The sequence below is a fragment of the Cryptomeria japonica genome, chromosome 6 (assembly GCF_030272615.1).
Source record: "Cryptomeria japonica chromosome 6, Sugi_1.0, whole genome shotgun sequence".
In the NCBI taxonomy this organism is placed as follows: Eukaryota; Viridiplantae; Streptophyta; class Pinopsida; order Cupressales; family Cupressaceae; genus Cryptomeria; species Cryptomeria japonica.
This window is the reverse complement of record NC_081410.1, coordinates 99,327,172-99,348,338: the sequence shown is the minus strand read 5'-3', so window position 1 is coordinate 99,348,338 and position 21,167 is coordinate 99,327,172. Positions and strand designations below refer to the sequence as shown.

Sequence of the window (21,167 nt, the reverse complement as noted above, 5' to 3'; positions counted from 1 at the left end):
TAGGATGACACTAAGATAACTAACATGAACAATACTAAATGAGAGTTCCATGTGTCAACTAAGTTATCCTAAGTAAGCTTAACATGTATGAATAGATACTAACTAAAAACTAGTTAGTATATGTCCTTATTCACACCAACATGAGAGAGGGAGAGAGATGGATGGGTAAAGGGAGACATGTCTAGAGATAGAGGAGAAGAGAGGAAGAGGGGAAAAATAGATAGAAAGATAGATAGAGAGAGAAATATAGAGGTCTATAAAGAAAGACGCACTTGATTACAAATATATATAGATTGTGAGATAGAGTGGTAGAGAGATAGAGATCAAAGGAGATATAGAGTGAGGGAGAGATGAAGAGAGATAAAGAGAGAGAAAATAAAGAGAACTAGAGATATACAAATAGAGAGAACTAGAGATGGAGAGAGGGTGAGAGAAATAAGAGGAGATAAAGGAAGAGATAAGCATATACTAGAAGAGAAAGAGAGGGAGATATAGATATACAAGAAGAGAGAGAGAGAGAGAGAGAGAGAGAGAGAGAGAGAGAGAGAGAGAGAGAGAGAGAGAGAGAGAGAGAGAGAGAGAGAGAGATGGATAGTGAGAGAGATAAAGATATAGGGAGATAAATAGAGAGACAAGGAGATAGAGGTAGAGAAAGATATGGATGGAAATAGATGGAGATAGAAGACAGAAATCAATAGATAGAAAGAGGAAGAGGGAGTGATATAGATAAAAGGAAATATAGATAAAGAAATAGAGATAGGGAGAGAGATAGTGAGATATGTATGAAAGAGATATAGAGAGGAACAAGGGGGAGATAGACATATTGTATAAGAGAGATGGAGTGAATAAGAGAGAGAGAGGTAGAGATAATGACATATAGATAGAGAGTTGAGAGAGATATATGGAGATATAGATGAAGGGGGAAAGAGTGAGAGAAACAAGGTGACAAAGACAAGTAATAGAAAGAGATTTAGAGAGAGAGAGAGAGATAAAGAAAGGGAAAGATAGAGAGATAGAGATAGAGATAGGGAAGGAGAAACAATGTGTGTGTGTGTGTGTGTGTGTGTGTGTGAGAGAGAGAGAGAGAGAGAGAGAGAGAGAGAGAGAGAGAGAGAGAGGAGAAGTAGGTAGATATTAAAGAATAGATTAAAGGGGAGAGATGAAGTGTTAGGGATAGAAAGAAGAATAGACAGAGAGATAGGGATAGAAAGAAGTAGAGAAAATGATAGAAAGGAGAGACAATGAGAGGGAGATAATGAGATAGAAAGATAAATATATATGAATTGATATATATAGAGAGAGAGTGAGAGAGATGAAATGAGAGAAGTGTATAAGAGAGAGATAGAAATATAGATAGAGATAGAGTGTGTGTGTATGTGGAGTGAGAGATATATAGATAGGGAGGGAGAAATAGGGAATGCGTGTGTGAGTGAGAGAGATATTAAAAAATTGATAAAGAGGGGGAGAGAGAAGGAGAAATAAAGAGAGGCTATGGAAGTAGAGAGATAAAAAGAGTGAGCGATAAGAGAGAGGGACAAAGAGAGAGAGAGGGAAAGAAAGAGGGAGAGATAGAGATGGATATAATGGGAAGGATAGATGGGGAAGAGAGATAGAGAAGCAGATAATAATCAAATGACATGCTACCCTAAGCATAACTCCCCAAGGACACGTGATATCCTTAAATTGATGACATGAAACAAGTAATCAAAAGTTAGTTTCTCTATCTTTCTCTCTCGCTCTAAACTTTTAATTTAATTTTTAAGGTGAAATTTATTTTATTATATAAATAGAAATAAAAACTTAAATATATTTGGGGCTCATCCTACAACATATTGGTTAAGGTGTGGCATTGTTAATGGTGCCACCAAGGTTCAAATCTTGCTTGGCCACTGTGAGCATAGGCTCGTGTCTTTGTTGTTCCAGTGGGTTCGGTGTCACATTGCCATTGCCAAGTTTGACTGATAAAAAAGAACGAAAAACTTAAATATAATTATTCTGCAATAAATTAAAATTTAATAAAACAAAAAATTATAAATTAAATTAATTCTAATGTCTTTTAATTATTAGTTTTAACTCTAAGAAAAGACATAAATTATATAATAAAAATTTTATTTTATGAAAGTTAATCCTTAAAAAAGAAGATAACATTACAATTATTCTTATCAAAAAAATAAAATAGTAAAAGATAATTTTTTTCTTTAATGTACATTCTTTTTCTAATTAATTTTAATATTTTATCATAAAAGATTTTTAAAATTAATATAAATATAAGCATACTATTTGGAAAATTACTATTTTTGAAAAGTTTCTATTTAAAAAAAATCATTTTTGGGAACCCTCTAAGCCTTCCAAACCATAAAAAATAGTAGTTTCTTTTTTGCTCATAACTTCATCATACGGAGTTGAAATCGAGCAAATGACATATTTTTGAAAAGATGATTCCTATGCCAATATGATTTTATTGGTTTGATTATATTTACACCAATTTTCAATACCAGGCCTCCAAAGTCATCCTTATTTTTCGTGTTTTTGGGGCCATAACTTGGGTAAATGGTCTATGTTTTTTGACTTCTGCATATTGTTGGAAATCTCTCAAAGTTTTGCTATTTAGATTTGTTGTTAGATTTTCTAGATTTTGCCACAAGTAACTTTTATTTAGTATTTTACGTTTTTTCACTTCATGGCTAATTACTTGGTCATTCTAGCTTCTAGAATCTTTTTGTTTGTATTGGATGGCTTCTCTTGGGTTGTCCTACATTTTGAACATCCTTTTCATGCACTTCTTTACTTATAGACATGTTTAGATAAAGTGCCACTCTTGTGTATGGTTTTTTAAGATTTTGCACATTATGTTGTACCTTATTTTGTACATGCACTATATTATAAAGTGCCATGAGGGGTTGTGTAAAGCCTTTTGTTTTTCCATAACACCTTTGTCTAGTTAGTGTTCCTCTATGACAACATTGAATCCTAGAGAATATTTTCCAATGCGTGCGTGCATTAGTTGCATGCCCTTTTTCAATTACGGATACTTTCTTGAGCATATTCAGATTATCCTTCATGCACTTCATGGTGACACACAGTTTCAATCCAAACTTGTCATGCCTCTCCCTTGTGAGAATTATGGTGGGGTTTCTATTGTTGGTGCTAATGCTTCCTTCGTTGTGCTTTAGAGTTAGACACTCTTGCATTCCAATTTTGTGAAGGCGACCTTTCATCTTTTGTTATTGATCAGTGGTCTTTAGACTATTGGCACCTGCATTTTTTACTAGTAGTTTACTCCTTCATAGTTGAGTAGTGTCGTTGGGGTCACTCATGCAACTTCATGTGTCATTTGTATCTTCAACTGACAAATGGTTTTGCCTTTGTTTTCCATCTAATTGTTCAACTAGTGTAGTTGGGAGCACTCATGCAAATTGTTGTCTTCTTGATCTTGATCATCATCTTGGTTTCAAATGAGGTTCTTCATTTAGCACCACAATAGTTATCATTTGATAGTTGTCTGTAGATTCTTTTTGCTTTGAGGATGTTCTTCATGTTCCCATTCTTCTAGGACATTTACTTTGAGGCCTCTTGGTTCTTCATTCATTTTTTAGCAGTTCATATTTTTATATGCATTCCATCTCTTGCTTTTGGAGAGGGCTTTTTTCCAAAAGTGTTTTTTCTCCTTTTCTCCACTTAGAGATACTTCATAAGTTTGTACATGGGTACCTAATCAAGCCTTTTGTTGTCAGGACCCATTTCTTGCATTCATGCATTTAGAATTTTTTTTTAACTCACCCTAAGTTTCACTTAAGGCGAGGGGGGGGGGGGGGGGGGTGTTAGAGCATATTTAGCTCTTAATTGCTTTTTTACAACTAGTTATGCTTTTTTTCATTTTTTGGTTAAGTTCACTTAGGAGTGCTTGCTTCTGATTTAGCTTTATACATCTAACTTTATTTAGAATTCAACTTTATTTAGCTCCTCATGCTTGAAGTTTAGTTCTCCTAAATTTAGCTTTGTTCTTTATTTATAAGCACCTCATTGTACAATTGCAACTCATGTTGTGTTCTTTGCTTGTGAGTAATATAGCATTCTTTTGTGCAACTCTCTTTTGTGGAAGGTTCTTTGTTTGTCGTTTGATCTTGTAGGTGCTTGTGTTGCAAACTTCAACATGTGCACTTCACATCAAGTTGGTTGTATTTAATCTTTTAAGTTTTTCCCCTAACCAATTTTTTCTTCATTTTGTGTTCACCATTTTAATGTAAAACTAATTACTTAAAGAAATGTCTTAATATAAGTATAATATTGTGCATGCTATTTAATTTCACTTAAGTAATTATTTTTAATCACTTGGGATAGGATAGGATAATTAGTTATACAAAACCTTGTTATTTTCCTTATCTTCAGTTGTTAATTTTATTCCTTTTATTTATTCTCATCGGACTTGAAAACTATAAGGCCATTTATTTGCAACTCTTTCCTTAATATTATATAATTAGAATAATAAAGAAAACATTTGTCAACTATTCAAATGTTTGGAGAATAAACTGTATATGGGAATATATTTTTTTGTTGAGTTAATTTATATTATTTTTTGTGCACTTTATTTTGATTGTAGATCTAATTACAAATTGTAGCACGTCACTTATTCACTTGTGCCTAACTTGAGTTCTTTGAGAGACTTAAATTTTTGACTTGTTCTTGTAAAGTATATATTGTATGTAATTTCATTTAGTTATAAATCAATTTTATTTTCGTCTCTATTTTTTATATTAGATTTCATTGTTATTTGTATTTTTCACAATTTATATGTTTGCTTGTAGCTTTGTAATATTTTACAATCAACTTGATCTAGGTTTGTGTTTAGATTCTCATTGAAATACATATGTCAAGGTTAATGAAATATATATGTTTCTAGAATATATGTGATCTTATGTGGGTCAACAAAAATATAATATATCACACCACATTCGAGATTAGATCAAATTCAATAGTTTAGTTTCATTTTTCTTTTATATATCCTTATCAATTTATCAAAATAATATTAAATCGGTCACCTTCATTTGTACTTCAAATTTGTGATCCTTCATGTCATTTTTTTTACCTTTTTCAATCTAAATATTATTTTTCTTTTGTGAGCCATAAAGAGTCTTTCCTTAAAGTTTTCCTCTAATTTCTCTTAGAATCTTTAATCCATTTGTGAAATATATCTTAGACACTTTTAATATCATATTCACTTTTACTTCAATATAGCTTTCCTTTAATTACCATTTTATTTCCTTTTCCCACCCCTATCTCATCTTTCTCTTTTAGAAATCCCAAGATACCTATTTCTATTTTTGTCTCACAATTCATTTAAAAATATACATAAATTTACCTAAATTTATATAGTTTCTACCCCTTGAATTATCTCTTCAAATTTCCTTAAAATTCATCCTTTTTTTCCATTTTATCATTTTGACTTCCCAATCTTTCTCCTAACCACACCTTTGTTCTTTCTTTCTCATTGTTGGCATTTACATCATGCAATAAAATGTTGTGTTTGCACCTATAATTAGTGTGATGTTTTAGCATAATATTTATGTTATCCTTTTTATATGTATTTCATGTCATGCGGATCTTGGTAGAATACCCACAGGGAAGATGGAGTATCCTTTATAGGTTTTTAATATGTAGGTGAAATATAAGAGAACATGTATATAATCTTAAAGAGTGATAGAAGAGAAAACTACTAAAATTGCTAAGTATGATCTCTATGTTTTATTTGATAACTTTTTAACAACTTGGAGTAAGCTACTAATTAGGTCAAGACATACCATTGATGGATGAAGATGTCTAGGCAAACAACTAGGATGCTACTCTAAAATTCAATCTCCTTTATTATGGGATCTAATTGTTAACTATGCATTTCCATTTCTAAATGTTTGGTTGTTTTGGGTTTTATTGGACTGGTAGTGGTATTATAACTAATTTCAATTTTTGGCAAAATATTGGTTGCCTAAATATATGTATACTTCTTGCATTGATTCAATGAAAAAAAAAAGTACTTCACTTTTAAGTGTCCTTTTATTAAGTTATTGAAATTTAATGGAAATATATAAAAGTTATACGCTTTAAATTAAATGGATTGAATAAAGTTGATATATTTTTTATTATGATTTTTGTTATAATATTTACAAATCTAGTAGTTTTAAAATGTTATGTTGCTTCACTTTTATGACTAGACATTTGTTAGAATTGAGGTCCTTAAAATAGGCACTGAGTTTTTATTCTCTAAGATTTACTACATTTCATCTCCTATTTTGATTTCCATAATTTATCTTCCACTGCACATTTTTCCAATGCCTTGCCTTTTTATTGGAAATATTCTTATAAATTAGTTTATGGAGCTTCTTCAAGGTGATCCGCTCTTCAATTTATATCAATGCACAACTCTATAATTAATATAATGTTTTAATCTTCAATTGATCAATAAATGCTAGCAATGAAGTCTTAAAAATGCATATGATATTTATAAAATTGTGTCATCCACCAACAATTAATTATTCATCTATCTTTAAAAGTTGTTTAGGAATCTATACCTCACCTATCATCCACAAATCCTTTTGACTATAGTCCCATTTCTTTTATTGACCATTTGATCTTATTGCAACAAATATCAGTTTGAGTAATATTATGACAATTTTGTTAGAGTATGCAATTGGGTGAACACGCCTAAAAACATATGAATAATTTCCAAGGTTTTCTCCAAAACAAGCATATAGTAAGGAAACTTTTGAACATAATCCTAAATAAGAAGTAGTAGTCATTGTCATGAACTAATATACAATGTATTTAGATTAAAAATTTAGAAAATCATTACTTAGTTCAATTCCCATCACTTGTTGATAGTAATAAGTAGGTTGAAGATTCACACCGCCATGCATGATGCATCTTATTAGACTAATTTTAAGTATAGGGATTTATATTTCCACATATGATCCACTCCATCAGTTTGATTTTATGTCAAAACATTCTTGGAATGTTTGCATACTTACAAAGATTATAACACCATGACAATCATAGGCCTCAAGTTTTAAACCTAGACATAACATCAATGTTTCTATTCTATGGATTAAAAGATTATTTCTAATTCAAGATTAGATCTAAAAATATCAATACTATGACATGTGGGGTGAATATGTGCATTGCTATCCATTTGTCATTAAACCAACATATCTTGTAAAGTGATTTCACCATGCCTATATGAGAGCATAGCCTAAATTAGATGTTTGAAGGCATTCATGTACATAGTACACAATGAAAATTGAACACATTATCCAATTCTCATTAGTCTCACAACTACTCCCACATTGTGCTTCAAGATATCATCACGAATGATGAAAATGCAAAAAAAAAATGAGTTCAAAGAATATGTTCAAATTTTTAATTTTGTTGTTTTATACTATGCAAATTTTTTAGAGAGAATTAAACAAGAAAATTTATCATTTAAAGTGTGGATTTAACTATATTTTGTATAGTTTCTAAATCTTTGTAAATTTACAAAGTTCTCAATAGTTGAATTACAAGTTTTGATTTCATTTGATTTTATACACTATTTTATTGTTGGGTAACTTGTCAATTGTACTTTATACACTACCCATCATCCTGCCAAAAAATTGAGTACCATATGCCTTCTCCTACATAACATCCTCTCAAAATTCATTCTTGTTTACATTATCTATTAGAAGATGTATGTTATAATGTCTTTTTTAGTTCACTCACCTCCTATTTCTTGCATGCCATTTATCTTTTCAACAATTTCTGCTATGTAGAAGTTGTGTTGAAGCCATCTACTGAATACCACAATTAATTAAATTTGAAGGTTGTATTCCTCATTCTTACAAATTAATATTATTTAGCATAAAATCAAACAAAGCATATTAGATACTAATGCATTTATTTATATACAAATACGTACTCGTCTAATTCCAACTAGTTTTAAATTGGACCGAAAAATAGAAATACATGTTATTTAAACATTTCTTTGTATTATAGATAAATGCTTTCAACCATCTAATACTCATTATGCTAAAATTCAAGCATAACAATATTCCAATATAAATTGGATGGCAGTATTCAAAACTCGTCAACCATTTATTATATTATCACATAAATTGGATGAGGATGTGAGTGAGATAGTTAATGTTTAGGGTAATATGGATTAGAAGTATTCGCATTATTAGGTAAAGTATTAGTTGTTAATATGTTGTAGTCAATAAATCAATTAATTATATTGGAAGTAGGATCCCAAATAAACAACTCGTACATTAACTATCATGTATTGTCAACTTACATCAAATGTATTATCATATTCTTAAAGTCTAAAAAAATTATATTTATGTTGTCACAATTATAATAATAATAATAATAACTGAAAAGATACAATCAATGCAAATAAATTAATAATATATTATGATTTAAAAAGGTGAATATCATTTATAACTACCTTACAATTCAAATTTAAATGGGAAAATTGTTGCATTATTTTGGACCTATAGCCATGGGTCAATTATAGCCCCCTGCATGGAACCAACGGCAATTATGAACCATCCGAAATAGCGAAGAAAGAATCAGCTAAACAGTTTCCTTAAAAATCATCATTAAAATTCGAAGCAACACTGACAAGCATAGCTCTGCCCTTTCTATGTCGACCATTCTGCTTCTCCTCTTCTCTGCATCCATTGCGTTCTCCATCTGTAGTCATGCTGCAGATCAGGACAGAATTCTTCTCAACTGTGGCTCCTCAGATACAATTCTGTCACAGGACGGACGTGAATTTGTTGGAGACGATGCATATGAATTCGCTACATCCACCAGCACAGAGGCAGCAGTTTTCTCTGGTCCTTTTCTGCCCTCTGAAACTCTCTACAAGACAGCCCGTCTGTTCAAAGCAAAATCCACATACACTGTCCCCATCTCAGACACCACCCACAATCATTTCTTGCGCCTTCACTTTTACATCTCCTCCTACAACACCCATAATCTCAGTGACGCTGTTTTTTCTGTCAACTGCTGGCCCTATGTTCTGCTCCACAATTTCCACGCAGTAGCAACTCTAAATCAGTTATATGTTGTCATGGAATTTTGCATTCCTGTCAACAAAGGGAAACAGCTTCATATAATCTTTACCCCTGAAGCAAACAACCACAAATCCTATGCATTCATCAACGCAATGGAAATTATATCTATTCCAAATCAGCTGTTTTTGAAGCCTGTCATTCTTCCTGGCTATAAATTTCAGCGAACTCCATTTTCCATAGGCTTACACACTGCCTTGCAGAACATGTACAGATTGAACGTGGGAGGGCAAATAATATTCCCTTCAGATGATAAGTATGGGAGGACTTGGGTTGAAGATTCAAGGTACATAATGGGGGCTGTTATGGGTAGTAAAGGAAAAAACTCTACAGAGATCCAACAGGCAGATTTATTTGCGCCCAACGATGTATATACCACATATAGGTCCATGTATCCAACCCCCCTAATCAGCCTCAACTTCAATTTAACCTGGGTTTTTAGCAATATTGATGCCAATTTCAGTTATCTGGTTCGTCTTCACTTCTGTGAGCTTCAATTTACAGCACCCGACCAGAGGATATTTGACATTTATATTAACAATCAAACTGTAGAGCAAGCCTTGGATGTCACTGAAGTGGCTTCAGGGTCAAACCACCCTATTTACAGAGATTATGTCATATATATCCCTGCAGAGGAATCTGCTACTACAGACCTGTGGGTGGCGTTGTGTCCCAACAACAGAACAAAGCTTCAATACCATAATGGTATTCTGAATGGACTGGAAATATTTAAATTCAATGACAGCTCCGGAAATCTTGCAGGACTAAATCATGTGGTAACCGAGGAAGTTTTAGAAAATTCAGCAAATGGGCCTATAAGCAGCACTAGCAGTAGCAAGCATAAGGGCTATACAATAGGAAGTGTATCAGGAAGCTTCGCTGGTGCATTCACACCGTGTTTGATGATTTTATGCTGTGCTCTGAAAAGGAAAAATAAGAATAGTAAGAGCTCCCATGACAAGCCCTTAACTGCTGTTGCTGGTCACAAAGGAGGGACTACAACTTCTACTGGTACTTCAGCCGAGAACACTGAATCTAATGTATCCACGGGATCCTCCAGTTATGTATCGACTTCTGTAGCTAGCATGTTTTGCAGGTATTTTAGTCTTGTTATCTATGTTTGATTTCTATAGTGAGAGAGATGGATGTTATAATAATTCATGAAGTAGAAATATTACATCAATCTTGCAACAGGACTTCAACAGGATTACATGGAACATTTCTTCCCAAAATATCCAGGGCAGTTACCTTAGGTTCCTTTGCCCCAAGAGAAATTGACAATCTTGAAATTGCTATTTATACGCAATATCAACTCTCACCTGAACATCTTCACCTCCCCACTCAACATTCATTTTGATAATTCCATTGGACTTTCCCATGAAAATATTTGAGCTTGAATCAGAGAAACAAATTTCTGACATGCCCTTTATTGTTGTCCTAGACTTTTTAGGCTTGGAGACATTTCATCTGGCACAATCCACCGCACTTCATTTATTTTTGAATGCTTTATTTCTGACACCCATATTTGACTGTCAGATTTTGAACAGCAAGAATTTTAGGGAGAAATTAACTTCTTGTAGGTACACTGGTAATTAGAAACCAAAAAAGAGTGGAAAACAAAAATAAGAAGAGAAAAGAGGTTATAGCAGAGAAACAAATTAGAGTTGAAATGCAGCTGCATCAGCTACACAAAACAGAAAACAGTAGCAGCTCCTGTACATACATGCAGAGCAGCGACAACTCTAGATGAATGTACCCAGCAGCTTTAGAGAGAGCATACACAACGAAAGCTCCAGAAAGAACATACACAACAGCTCCAGAGAGCATGCACAACAACAAACAAAAATATTTTTTGACATGTTTTTAAATCTATTGTTAACATTCTGTATGAGTTATTTTTGATATTATATCTCTGAATTTAACAGAATTGTCTCCTTCTATAGTCTCCATTGTCTTAAGTTTTATTATTCTCTCTAGCAAGTTCTTCCTTGAAAGTCTACGTATACCCTACTCTGTCATTGTGCTAGGACTGGGAGGGGTTTTCTTTCAACATTGCCTTGTCAAACGTTATGCTCTTACTGCTTGGATTTATCCTTGAACATCCAAGCATCTCAAGCAAAGGACCCCTCTGACAGAAATTTCACTCAACTTGAAACCAATCCTTAATCCTTACATTGAATTTGTCTTGAAGCCTGAAAGGTTAAACCAGAACAAAACCATATTTTTGGGATCACGGAGGAAACAGTGATGTGTGCCTCACTAATTCATAGATATCTTTTGTCTGATTTGTATGTTGCAGGTACTTCAGTTTTTCAGAGATGCAAGATGCAACTAACAACTTTGATGACTCACTTCTTCTCGGGATAGGAGGGTTTGGAAAAGTTTACAGAGGAGAAATCGGTGATGGGATGAGGGTTGCAGTGAAGAGAGCAAAGCCACAATCCTTCCAAGGTTCTCACGAATTCAGGAACGAGATAGAGCTGTTGTCCAGGCTTAGGCACAAGAATCTGGTATACCTCATAGGCTACTGTGATGAGAACCCAGAAATGTGTCTTGTTTATGATTATGCTCCCAATGGCACACTGGCGAAGCATATCCATGGCAAGGACCATGGAAGCATTATTTTGTCATGGAAGCAGAGGCTGGAGATATGCATTGGTGCTGCAAATGGCCTTGACTACCTTCACTCTGGGGCAGTCCAGACAGTTATACACCGTGATGTGAAGACTACCAATATTCTTCTGGATGAAAACTTGAGTGCCAAAGTTTCTGATTTTGGGCTTTCCAAAACAATGGACACATTTGATCGGAGCCATGTAACCACTATGGTAAAAGGGAGCTATGGATATATGGATCCTCAGTACATCTACAGATTGACTCTTACAAAGAAATCTGATGTGTATTCCTTTGGGGTGGTGTTGTTCGAGGTGTTGTGCGCTACGCCTCCTGTTATGTCTACCCAGTCAGGGAATAAGATGAATCTATCTGACTATGCTCTGAAGCATCTGAGAGATGGTACTCTGGAGCAAATTATAGATCCCAATTTAGTTGGTGATATAACCTCATATTCTCTTCAGATGTTTGCAGAGGTGGGAGAGAAGTGTTTGGCAGCGGAAGGTGATGAAAGACCTTCCATGGCAGATGTGGTGTGGTACTTGGAGTTTTCCCTGCAATTACATGAAACTGCAACATGTCAAAGAGAAAAAACTTGTGTTATTTCTGATGAAGTTTGAATTGATATGCCACTTTTTAGAGGTAGTTTGTGGTGGATCGTTAATCATGATTTCCTGTTTAATATTATATAATTCTCATGAGTTTGTCCTGACTAAGTATCTTTGATTCCTTACAAAGAGTTTGTTCTACCTAATATTTTAATTATGTAGTTTAATTTGTTGTGCATAATATATGATAATAACTGTGTGAGTTTATTTCTTAACATTTCGGATCAATCTACATGATCCATCAAAGAAGAAAAGAGTAAGACCAAAAAAAATATTAAGATTTATTGAGATTTTAGATAATATTTGATTATTGTTGTTATTCATTCATAAGTTTGGTATGGATGTTTTCTTAAAAAAGCTGACTTTGTTATGCTTTTTTGAACATGTGTTTTACCTTTTTTCTTTGTTATTTCTCTTATAAGATACATTGTTATTGCTATTAGTTTATAAGATCTAATTTTTTACTTTCTTATTAATTTATTGTATCTAATTTTTAACACAATCAATAGAGATAGCTTTTGTCTTTTTTGAAGATTCTAAATGAATCATGGTCTTCTTTTTGAATGGAAGTATTTTTATAATAACATATAGAATCTCATATTATAGTTGTGTATAAAAAAATCGTAATACTAGAACTTGCACCAAAAAGAGGTGCAATGGTTACACCTGATAGTGAAATATACTTCGAAGAATATATTGGAGGGGACAGACCTTAGAATGTAAAAATTACATTAACTATATACAAATGACTCAAATTAATTTAGAAATCTAAATTGTGCAAAATGTTCTTGCAATATAATATGTTTTTAGAATCTTTGAAAGTGATTAATCTAAGAAGCCAATTAGATTGAGTGCATTCATTGTTGACTACTAAGTTATCTTCTTAGTTGTTGATGCAAATTAAATTTCAAGAGAGTTAAATTATGTGTTGTATGAAGTTTTCTACAAGCTAAAAGCCATAGCATGGAAAGAGGCAAAGCTTTCACACACATGGAATATACTACAAATGCCCCAAGATTGTTCTTGTGCTTTGTTTGGTTCTCTCCAAACTCTTTGGATGTCAATTTAAAGAGTCTTCAAAGGCAATACATTTGAGGGCAATGCAAAACAGATTTATTCACATTTATTATAGTTGGCTCTTAATTAGTTCATGGTCAATTATCCACTCCCACATTTATGAATTACTTTTAAATACAAAATATTTCTAGGTATTTCATTCATTTATGGCATATCCTCCAAAACAAGAAACATCGTTGTACAAGCTTACGTTAGGTGATGGTGCAAATATTTGTATATGACAAAAGAATGATAAATGATTATAAGAAGAAAGAAAGAAATCACGTGGAACCTATGGTTGTGATTGTCAAGTATACCACTACTTTCACATTTTAATAATTATATCAATTGTAATTTATACAATATTTATCTTTGTTATATTTATTATTTTTTTGACATGTCTTGAGGTGTCAAAAAATGTTAATATACATCAATAGTGCAATTTCTCTTTGGCACAAGTGCTAGTAGTATAACCTTACAATGTTCTTTGTGCCTATTAACTTTAGAATATTATCTTAGAAACAAGTTATATAACCTTACAATGTTCTTTGTGCCAAAGTACTAAGAACATTCTTCATTCTCTAGACAACCTCATACCATGTATCCACAAGATCAAGTTAAGAATTTATGTACAAAACATCTTTTTTTCTGAGTCAATTTTATGCAACTATACAGGTGAGTAAACATCTCTTTCTAGTGCCCAATTTATCTAGACAATTCTTCACTGGATTTCACCATTCTGATGACATGAGAACATACTCCTAGATTAAAAGATCTATTTGCAAACAACTTAGAAAAATATGTTTGACATTAGGTTTCAATAATGCAATTAGTTGCAATAATAAATATATTAAGAGAGGGAAAATAAGTTCATAACAAAAATAGTTGCTAAATAGGAAAGTATTGCAAGATGCTTACACATCATTCAAGCAAGATGCTCTCATGTCATTCAAGCATTTGCACATTGTGCTAGTGTTTGAACAACTTTTGCTTTGAAAATGGTGAAACACTAGAAGAACACAAGCTTGACACAATTGCAACATTAGTTTGACCAACAAAAAAAAAGAACTAGAAAGCTTGAGGAATAAAATTGAGAATTAAGAATCGAAAACTTCGTAGATTGTAAATACCTTGCCTTTCAAACAATATTGATTCACAAGAGGAAAGTTGTAGAACATTGTAAATTTACTCGATTGGGTTATTGAAAAAAGATTCAACACTTGACTCCCACATATTAGAAATGACTAAAATGACCAAATGACATAAAAGAAATAAGGATGTATGAAAAAACCGAGTACTATACTATGCTTCTTTTAATGCAAATGCAAATGAAAGTTTAGAAGATACCTTGTGGAAAGGGTACATGGTTCAAGGATTGGTGGTGGAATAGGGAACATTATAACACAATCATGTTTAGTTAATCAAATACTTGATAGATATACATTTAGTCAGGTTTTCTACTACCAACATCAACTTTTCAAACACAAAAATTGTAAACTTATAAAATGCACAACTACTACATATTTCCATTAAATCTAAATAATCAAATAAAATATAAACTTACAACTAAAGTACCTATAAACTCTCACATTCATTTTTCATTTCATATGCTTTTAATAAACTATTTGAAAGAAATAAACACCATTAAGATATCTTTTTAACTAGTAATTTTTAAACACTTTAGAGAATACTTTGAATCCTCTCCATCAAAGAAAATTTGTGCTTTTAAAAGAGAGGTCACAAGTTCAAATCTCACAAGGGGGTAAGGTATGTACACTTCGTTTGTAGCGTTGTTAGATGTCTCCCGCAAAGAGTATGAGGTAGTCTCATATTGGTATAAGCCATCTCTAGATCCATATACAGATTGCTCACATCATCGTGGACTATAAAAGATCCTTACCTTTCCTTTCCTTTCCTTTCAATCCATAATTTCTTTGTAAATAAATAAAAATCTTAAAAAATAAAATAAAAAACAATACTATTCTAATTAATCTTCTACTATTTATATCTGTCGCAATTAAAATCTTAAGCCTCGTACACAGAACCATCAGCCATAATGATCCAAGGGGATCTAGAAGAAAGAATCTGCTACAAAGTTTCCCTAAAAAATCAACAGTTTACGTATTTTTTAAAGTCTCGTTCAATTACCTAGTGACAGCTCTTATTCTTTGTATTTTAATATTATTCAACATTTATTAAAAAACTCATCATTACAATTCGAAGTAACAATGACAAGTATAGCTCTGCCTGCCCTTTCTATGTCGACCATTCTGGATAAAATTCTTCTCTGCTCTGCATTCGTTGCCTTCACAATTTGTAGTTATGCTGCAGATCAGGACAGAATTCTTCTCAACTGTGGCTCCTCGCACACAATTCTGTCACAGGATGGACGTGAATTTGTTGGAGACCATGCAAATAAATTCGCTCCATCTACCAACACTGAGACAGCAGCTTCTTCTGGTCCTTTTCTGCCCTCTGAAACTCTCTACAAGACAGCCCGTCTATTCACAGCAAAATCCACATACACTGTCCCAATCTCAGACACTACCCACAAGCATTTCTTGCGCTTCCACTTTTATACCTCCTCCTACAACACCCACAATCTCAATGACTCTGTTTTTTCCGTCAACTGCGGGCCATATGTTCTGCTCCGCAATTTCCCTGCAGCGACTCTAAAACAGCCATATGTTATCATGGAATTTTGTATTCCTGTCAACAAACGGAAACGGCTTGATATTATCTTCACACCTGAAGCAAACAGCCACAAATCGTATGCATTCATCAACGCAATGGAAATCATATCTGTTCCAAATCTGCTGTTTGTGAAGCCTGTCATTCTTCCTGGCCCGAATTTTCAGCAAAGCCCGTTTTCCATAGGCTTACGCACTGCCTTGCAGAACATGTACAGATTGAACGTGGGAGGGCAAACCATAAGCCCTTCCGGTGATAAGTATGGGAGGACTTGGGCTGAAGATTCGAGGTATTTAATTGGGTCTGTTATGGGTAGTAAAGTAGAAAATTCTACAGAGATCCAACAGGCAGATTTACTTGCGCCTAAAGATGTATATGCCTCCTATAGGTCCATGGATCCAAGCTCCCTAATCAACCTCAACTTCAATTTAACCTGGGTTTTTAGCAATATTGATGCCAATTTCAGTTACCTGGTTCGTCTTCACTTCTGTGAGCTTCAATTCGCAGCAGCCCACCAGAGGATTTTTGACATTTATATCAACAATCAAACTGTAGAGCAAGCCTTCGATGTCATTGAAGCGGCTTCAGGGTCAAACCACCCTATTTACAGAGATTATGTCATCTATGTCGCTGCAGATGAATCTGCTACTACAGACCTGTGGGTGGTGTTGTGTCCCAACAGCAGAACAGCGCCTCAATACTATAATGCTATTCTGAATGGACTGGAAATATATAAGCTCAATGACAGCTCTGGAAATTTCGCAGGACTAAATCCTGTGGTAACTGAGGAAGTTGTAGAAAACTCAGCAAAAGGGCCTGAAAGCAGCATCAGCAGTAGCAAGCGTAAGGGCCATACCATAGGGACTGTATCAGGAAGCTTCGCTGTTGCAGTTACGCCGTGTTTGATGGGTTTATGGTGTGCTCTGAAAAGGAAAAATAAGAATAGTAAGGGCTCCCATGACAAGCCCTTTAGTGCTGTTGCTGGTCATGGAGGAGTTAGTACGACTACTACTACTTCAACCCAGAACACTGAATCTAATGCATCTATGGGATCCTACAGCTATGTATCGATTTCTGCAGCTAGCATATCTTGCAGGTATTTTAGTTTTGTTATCTATGTTTAATTTCTATGGTGAGAGAGATGGGTGTTATATTAATTCATGAAGTAGAAATATTACATCAATCTTGCAACAAGGCTTCAACATGATTAATGTAGCTTTTCTTCCTAAAATATCCAGAACGGTTACCTTAGGTTACTTTGCCCCAAGAGAAACTGCCTTATAACTATCTTTGATGATAATCTTGAGGTTGCTATTTATAAGCAATATTAACTTTAACCTGAACATCTTCACCTCCCCACTCAACATTCATGTTGATAATACCATTGGATTTTCCTGTTGTAAGCAGTGTCAATTCTATTGAAATCACCTAACCTTGAGTCAGAGAAATAAAGTTCTGACCTGTCCATTATTCTTGCTCAAGGTTTTTTGGATTTGGAAATATTCCATCGTGCTGCATCCGTCAAACTTCATTTATTTATTTTTACGTCCATATTTGAGTCAGTTTTTGAACTTGAAGAATTTTGGGGAAATTAATTACTAATAGGTTGAAACCAAAAAAGGGTAGAAAACAAAAGAGAAGAAGAGGTTATGGTGGAAGAACAAATTAGAATTGAAATGCAGCAGTAGCTACAGAAAAAAATTGCAGTAGCAGCTCCGGAAAGTATATGCAGAGCAGCAGCAACAACACCCAACAGTTCCTGAGAGAGCATACACAGGAGCAGCTCCAGAGACCATGCACAACAATAAACAAAACTGTTTTAGACAATTTTTATAATCTGTTTGTAAATATTTCGTTCGAATTATCTTTGATATAAATAAATAATATATCTCTAAAGTTGAATAGAATTGTCTCCTTCTATAGTGTCCACTGTCCAACAAGTTCTTCCTTGACAGTCTGCATATCCCCAACTGTGTGTTAGGAGGGTTCTTCTTTAAACATTGCCTTGGTTGTCAAACATTATGATCACTGTTTGGAATTATCCTTGAACATCCAAGCGTCTCAAGCATAGTAATCCTCCAACAGAAGGGGTGCTAACCAGGGAATTTTATTCAACTTGAAACCAATTCTATCCTTACATTAATTTTATTCTGAAGGGTTAAACCAGCACAAATCCATATGTTGCAAACAGTGATGTGTGTCTCACTGATTCATAGATATTTTGTCTGATTTGTATGTTGCAGGTACTTCAGTTTTTCTGAGATTCAAGATGCAACCAACAACTTTGACGACTCACTTCTTCTCGGGGTAGGAGGATTCGGAAAAGTTTACAGGGGAGAAATCAGTGGCGGCATCAGAATAGCAGTGAAGAGAGCAAATCCACAATCCCTCCAAGGTTTTCGCGAGTTCAGGAACGAGATAGAGCTGTTGTCCAGGCTTAGGCACAAGAATTTGGTATACCTCATAGGCTACTGTGACCAGAACTCAGAAATGTGTCTTGTTTATGATTATGCTCCCAAAGGAACATTGGCAAAGCATATCCATGGAAAGGACCAAGGAAGTATTATTTTGTCATGGAAGCAGAGGCTGGAGATATGCATCGGTGCTGCAAAGGGCCTTGACTATCTTCACTGTGGGGCATTCCAGATGGTCATACACCGTGATGTGAAGAGTACCAATATTCTTCTGGATGAAAACTTGAGTGCCAAAGTTTCTGATTTTGGGCTTTCCAAAACAGTGGACACATTTGATCGGAGCCATGTAACCACTGTGGCAAAAGGGAGCTATGGATATATGGATCCTCAGTACTTCTATAGGTCAACTCTTACAAAGAAATCTGATGTCTATTCTTTTGGAGTGGTCTTGTTTGAGGTGTTGTGTGCTAAGCCTGCTGTTATGTCTACCCAGTCAGGGAAGAAGATGAATCTATCTGACTATGCTCTGGAACATCTAAGAGGGGGTACAGTGGAGCAAATGATAGACTCCAATTTAATAGGTGACATAACCTCAGATTCTCTTCTGATGTTTGCAGAGGTGGGAAAGAAGTGTTTGGCAGAGGAAGGTGATGAGAGGCCTTCCATGGCAGATGTGGTGTGGTACTTGGAGTTTGCCCTGCAATTACATGAAACTGCAACATGTCAAAGAGAAACTACTTGTGGTGTTGTTTCTGACGAAGTTTGAATCGATATGCCACTTTTTGGAGGTATATGAAATATCTGTAGAGAAAAAATGGAATAGCAATTATTGTGGTGGATCGTTAATCATGATTTTTCATATTTAGTAATGTTTAATAGTGTATGATTCTGAGCAGAAACAGATCTGTCAAGTGACATTGTCATAAACATTGAAGAGAGCTTATATGAAGATGAAGAATTTGATCAAAGACAGCTTGTAGCATTGGTTGTTTCGCTGTCATATGCTTTGGGTCTTGAAGGCATGTTCAGTGTGGCCGAAGATTCAAGATCATGTGCATAGTAGGTTGCTAAAGCCTAAAACTATTGATGGATTGATTGTAGAAAGAATGTTAATAAACATGAAAATGGAAATATGATAAACTATGGTGTTTTTGGTTTTCTGTCTGTTCTGAAACCTTTTTTTTTTTTGAAAAATGCTGAGAAGGGTTTTTTGATGCTATACCACTCAGTTATGTCAATACTGTAATTATGCAAAATTAATATAAAACTCGGCTCTGTCTTTATTGATCAAAAAAAAAATGAAAATGGAAATAAATCTTTTTATAGTTTATGATATTAAACAAATATATTTTGGTAGTCTATGATACTAGACAAATGTATTTTGGATGGCAAGCAAGTTCTAGTTATTGTACTTGAATATAGAAGGTTTTATATATTAGAAGAAGTAATCATGAATGTTTTCTTACTACATCGTGTTTTTGGATGGCAAGCCAGCTCTAAGTATTACACTTGAATATAGAAGGAAGAAGGAATCATGAATGCTTTCTTACTACATCAATGCTTTTGAATGGCGAGCAAACTCTAGATATTACACATGAATATATAGAAGGCTTGATAAATTGACAGAAGCAACCATGAATACTCTTCCACTACACTAGTGTTTCTCAAACATTTGTTAATAGAAAAGAGTATCGATATACCTACGTACTATACAAGAACTTTTATTTTTTTAGTATTTTAATTATTTAATTTAATATTATATTATATTAAAAATTTAGATAATATTTGACTGCCTAGTTTTGTTGCTCGGTCATGAACTTAGTATGGATGTTCTCTTATAAGAACTGACTTTATTATGCCTTTTTAACAAGCTTTTAGTCTTTTCTTTGTTGTTTTCTTGTAAAGTATATAGTTCTCGCTTTATTGCATTCAAATTTTTAACATATTTAATATGATAAAATCATATGTAAATAAAGAAACTTTTATTTTTATTGAAAATTAAGTGATTTATAATTTTTTTTAAGGGAATGAGAATATTTGTATGTTTTTCATAATTAAATTAATTTATATATTTATATAATGGGTTTTTTCATCCTTCGGGCAAGTGCACCAAATCTCATGTATCATTTTTTTTTCAATGAAGTCATTTCTTCATCTAGGAATCAACATCACTCACACCCATAACCTCTCTAACCGTCCTAAACTCATCAATGTTAGCAATTAAAGCAAATATGCAACTAGAATCCAACAAAGAATATCCAAACCTTTTCAGTGAATGACCAAATATTTTGGATCATTGCTTATCATGAGTAGACCTCCTCAAATATTGAGTTTTAGGTTCTTCATCTTCTTTTGAATTATTAGAGCTATTAGATCTATCCTCATCATCGGGTTCAATAGGAGTACGTAGTTCATCTCTTTTTAGAGTAAGTGGAACTCGAACTATTTACGCACCTAGGAGCCTATACTACAAACTAAAATAACCTTCACAACAAAGAGAACCAACAACTGAGATGATATTTCACCAATAATATATATGTTACAATGTACAAGGCTTGTGCTTATAAATCAAAAGACGGGAGATGAGAGAACATCTGATAAGGACATGTGTCTCAATCATAAAAGAGAGTAGGTATAACCACTCCTAGCAACAAAAAATGGTGTACCTAACATTATTAGCTAAT

The 21,167-nt window shown here is 33.7% G+C and overlaps 2 protein-coding genes across 3 annotated transcripts; both read left to right on the top strand.

Annotated features, from left to right (window-relative positions):
• Positions 1 to 8,563: 8,563 nt before the first annotated feature.
• On the top strand, positions 8,564 to 12,359 carry LOC131039737 (receptor-like protein kinase FERONIA). Its single transcript, XM_057972576.2, has 2 exons — positions 8,564 to 10,197; positions 11,401 to 12,359. Exons 1-2 carry the CDS (start codon positions 8,669 to 8,671, stop codon positions 12,332 to 12,334), a joined length of 2,463 nt encoding a protein of 820 aa, XP_057828559.2. The 5' UTR covers positions 8,564 to 8,668; the 3' UTR covers positions 12,335 to 12,359.
• A 3,222-nt stretch (positions 12,360 to 15,581) lies between these two features.
• LOC131039731 (receptor-like protein kinase FERONIA) lies at positions 15,582 to 19,643 on the top strand. Of its 2 annotated transcripts, XM_057972571.2 has the most exons (3): positions 15,582 to 17,165; positions 18,313 to 19,271; positions 19,380 to 19,643. In XM_057972571.2, exons 1-2 carry the CDS (start codon positions 15,607 to 15,609, stop codon positions 19,247 to 19,249), a joined length of 2,496 nt encoding a protein of 831 aa, XP_057828554.2. In that variant the 5' UTR covers positions 15,582 to 15,606; the 3' UTR covers positions 19,250 to 19,271; positions 19,380 to 19,643. The 2 variants fall into 2 exon arrangements, with proteins under 2 accessions (XP_057828554.2, XP_057828553.2); XM_057972570.2 differs by having other exon boundaries at positions 18,313 to 19,643.
• Positions 19,644 to 21,167: the final 1,524 nt, after the last annotated feature.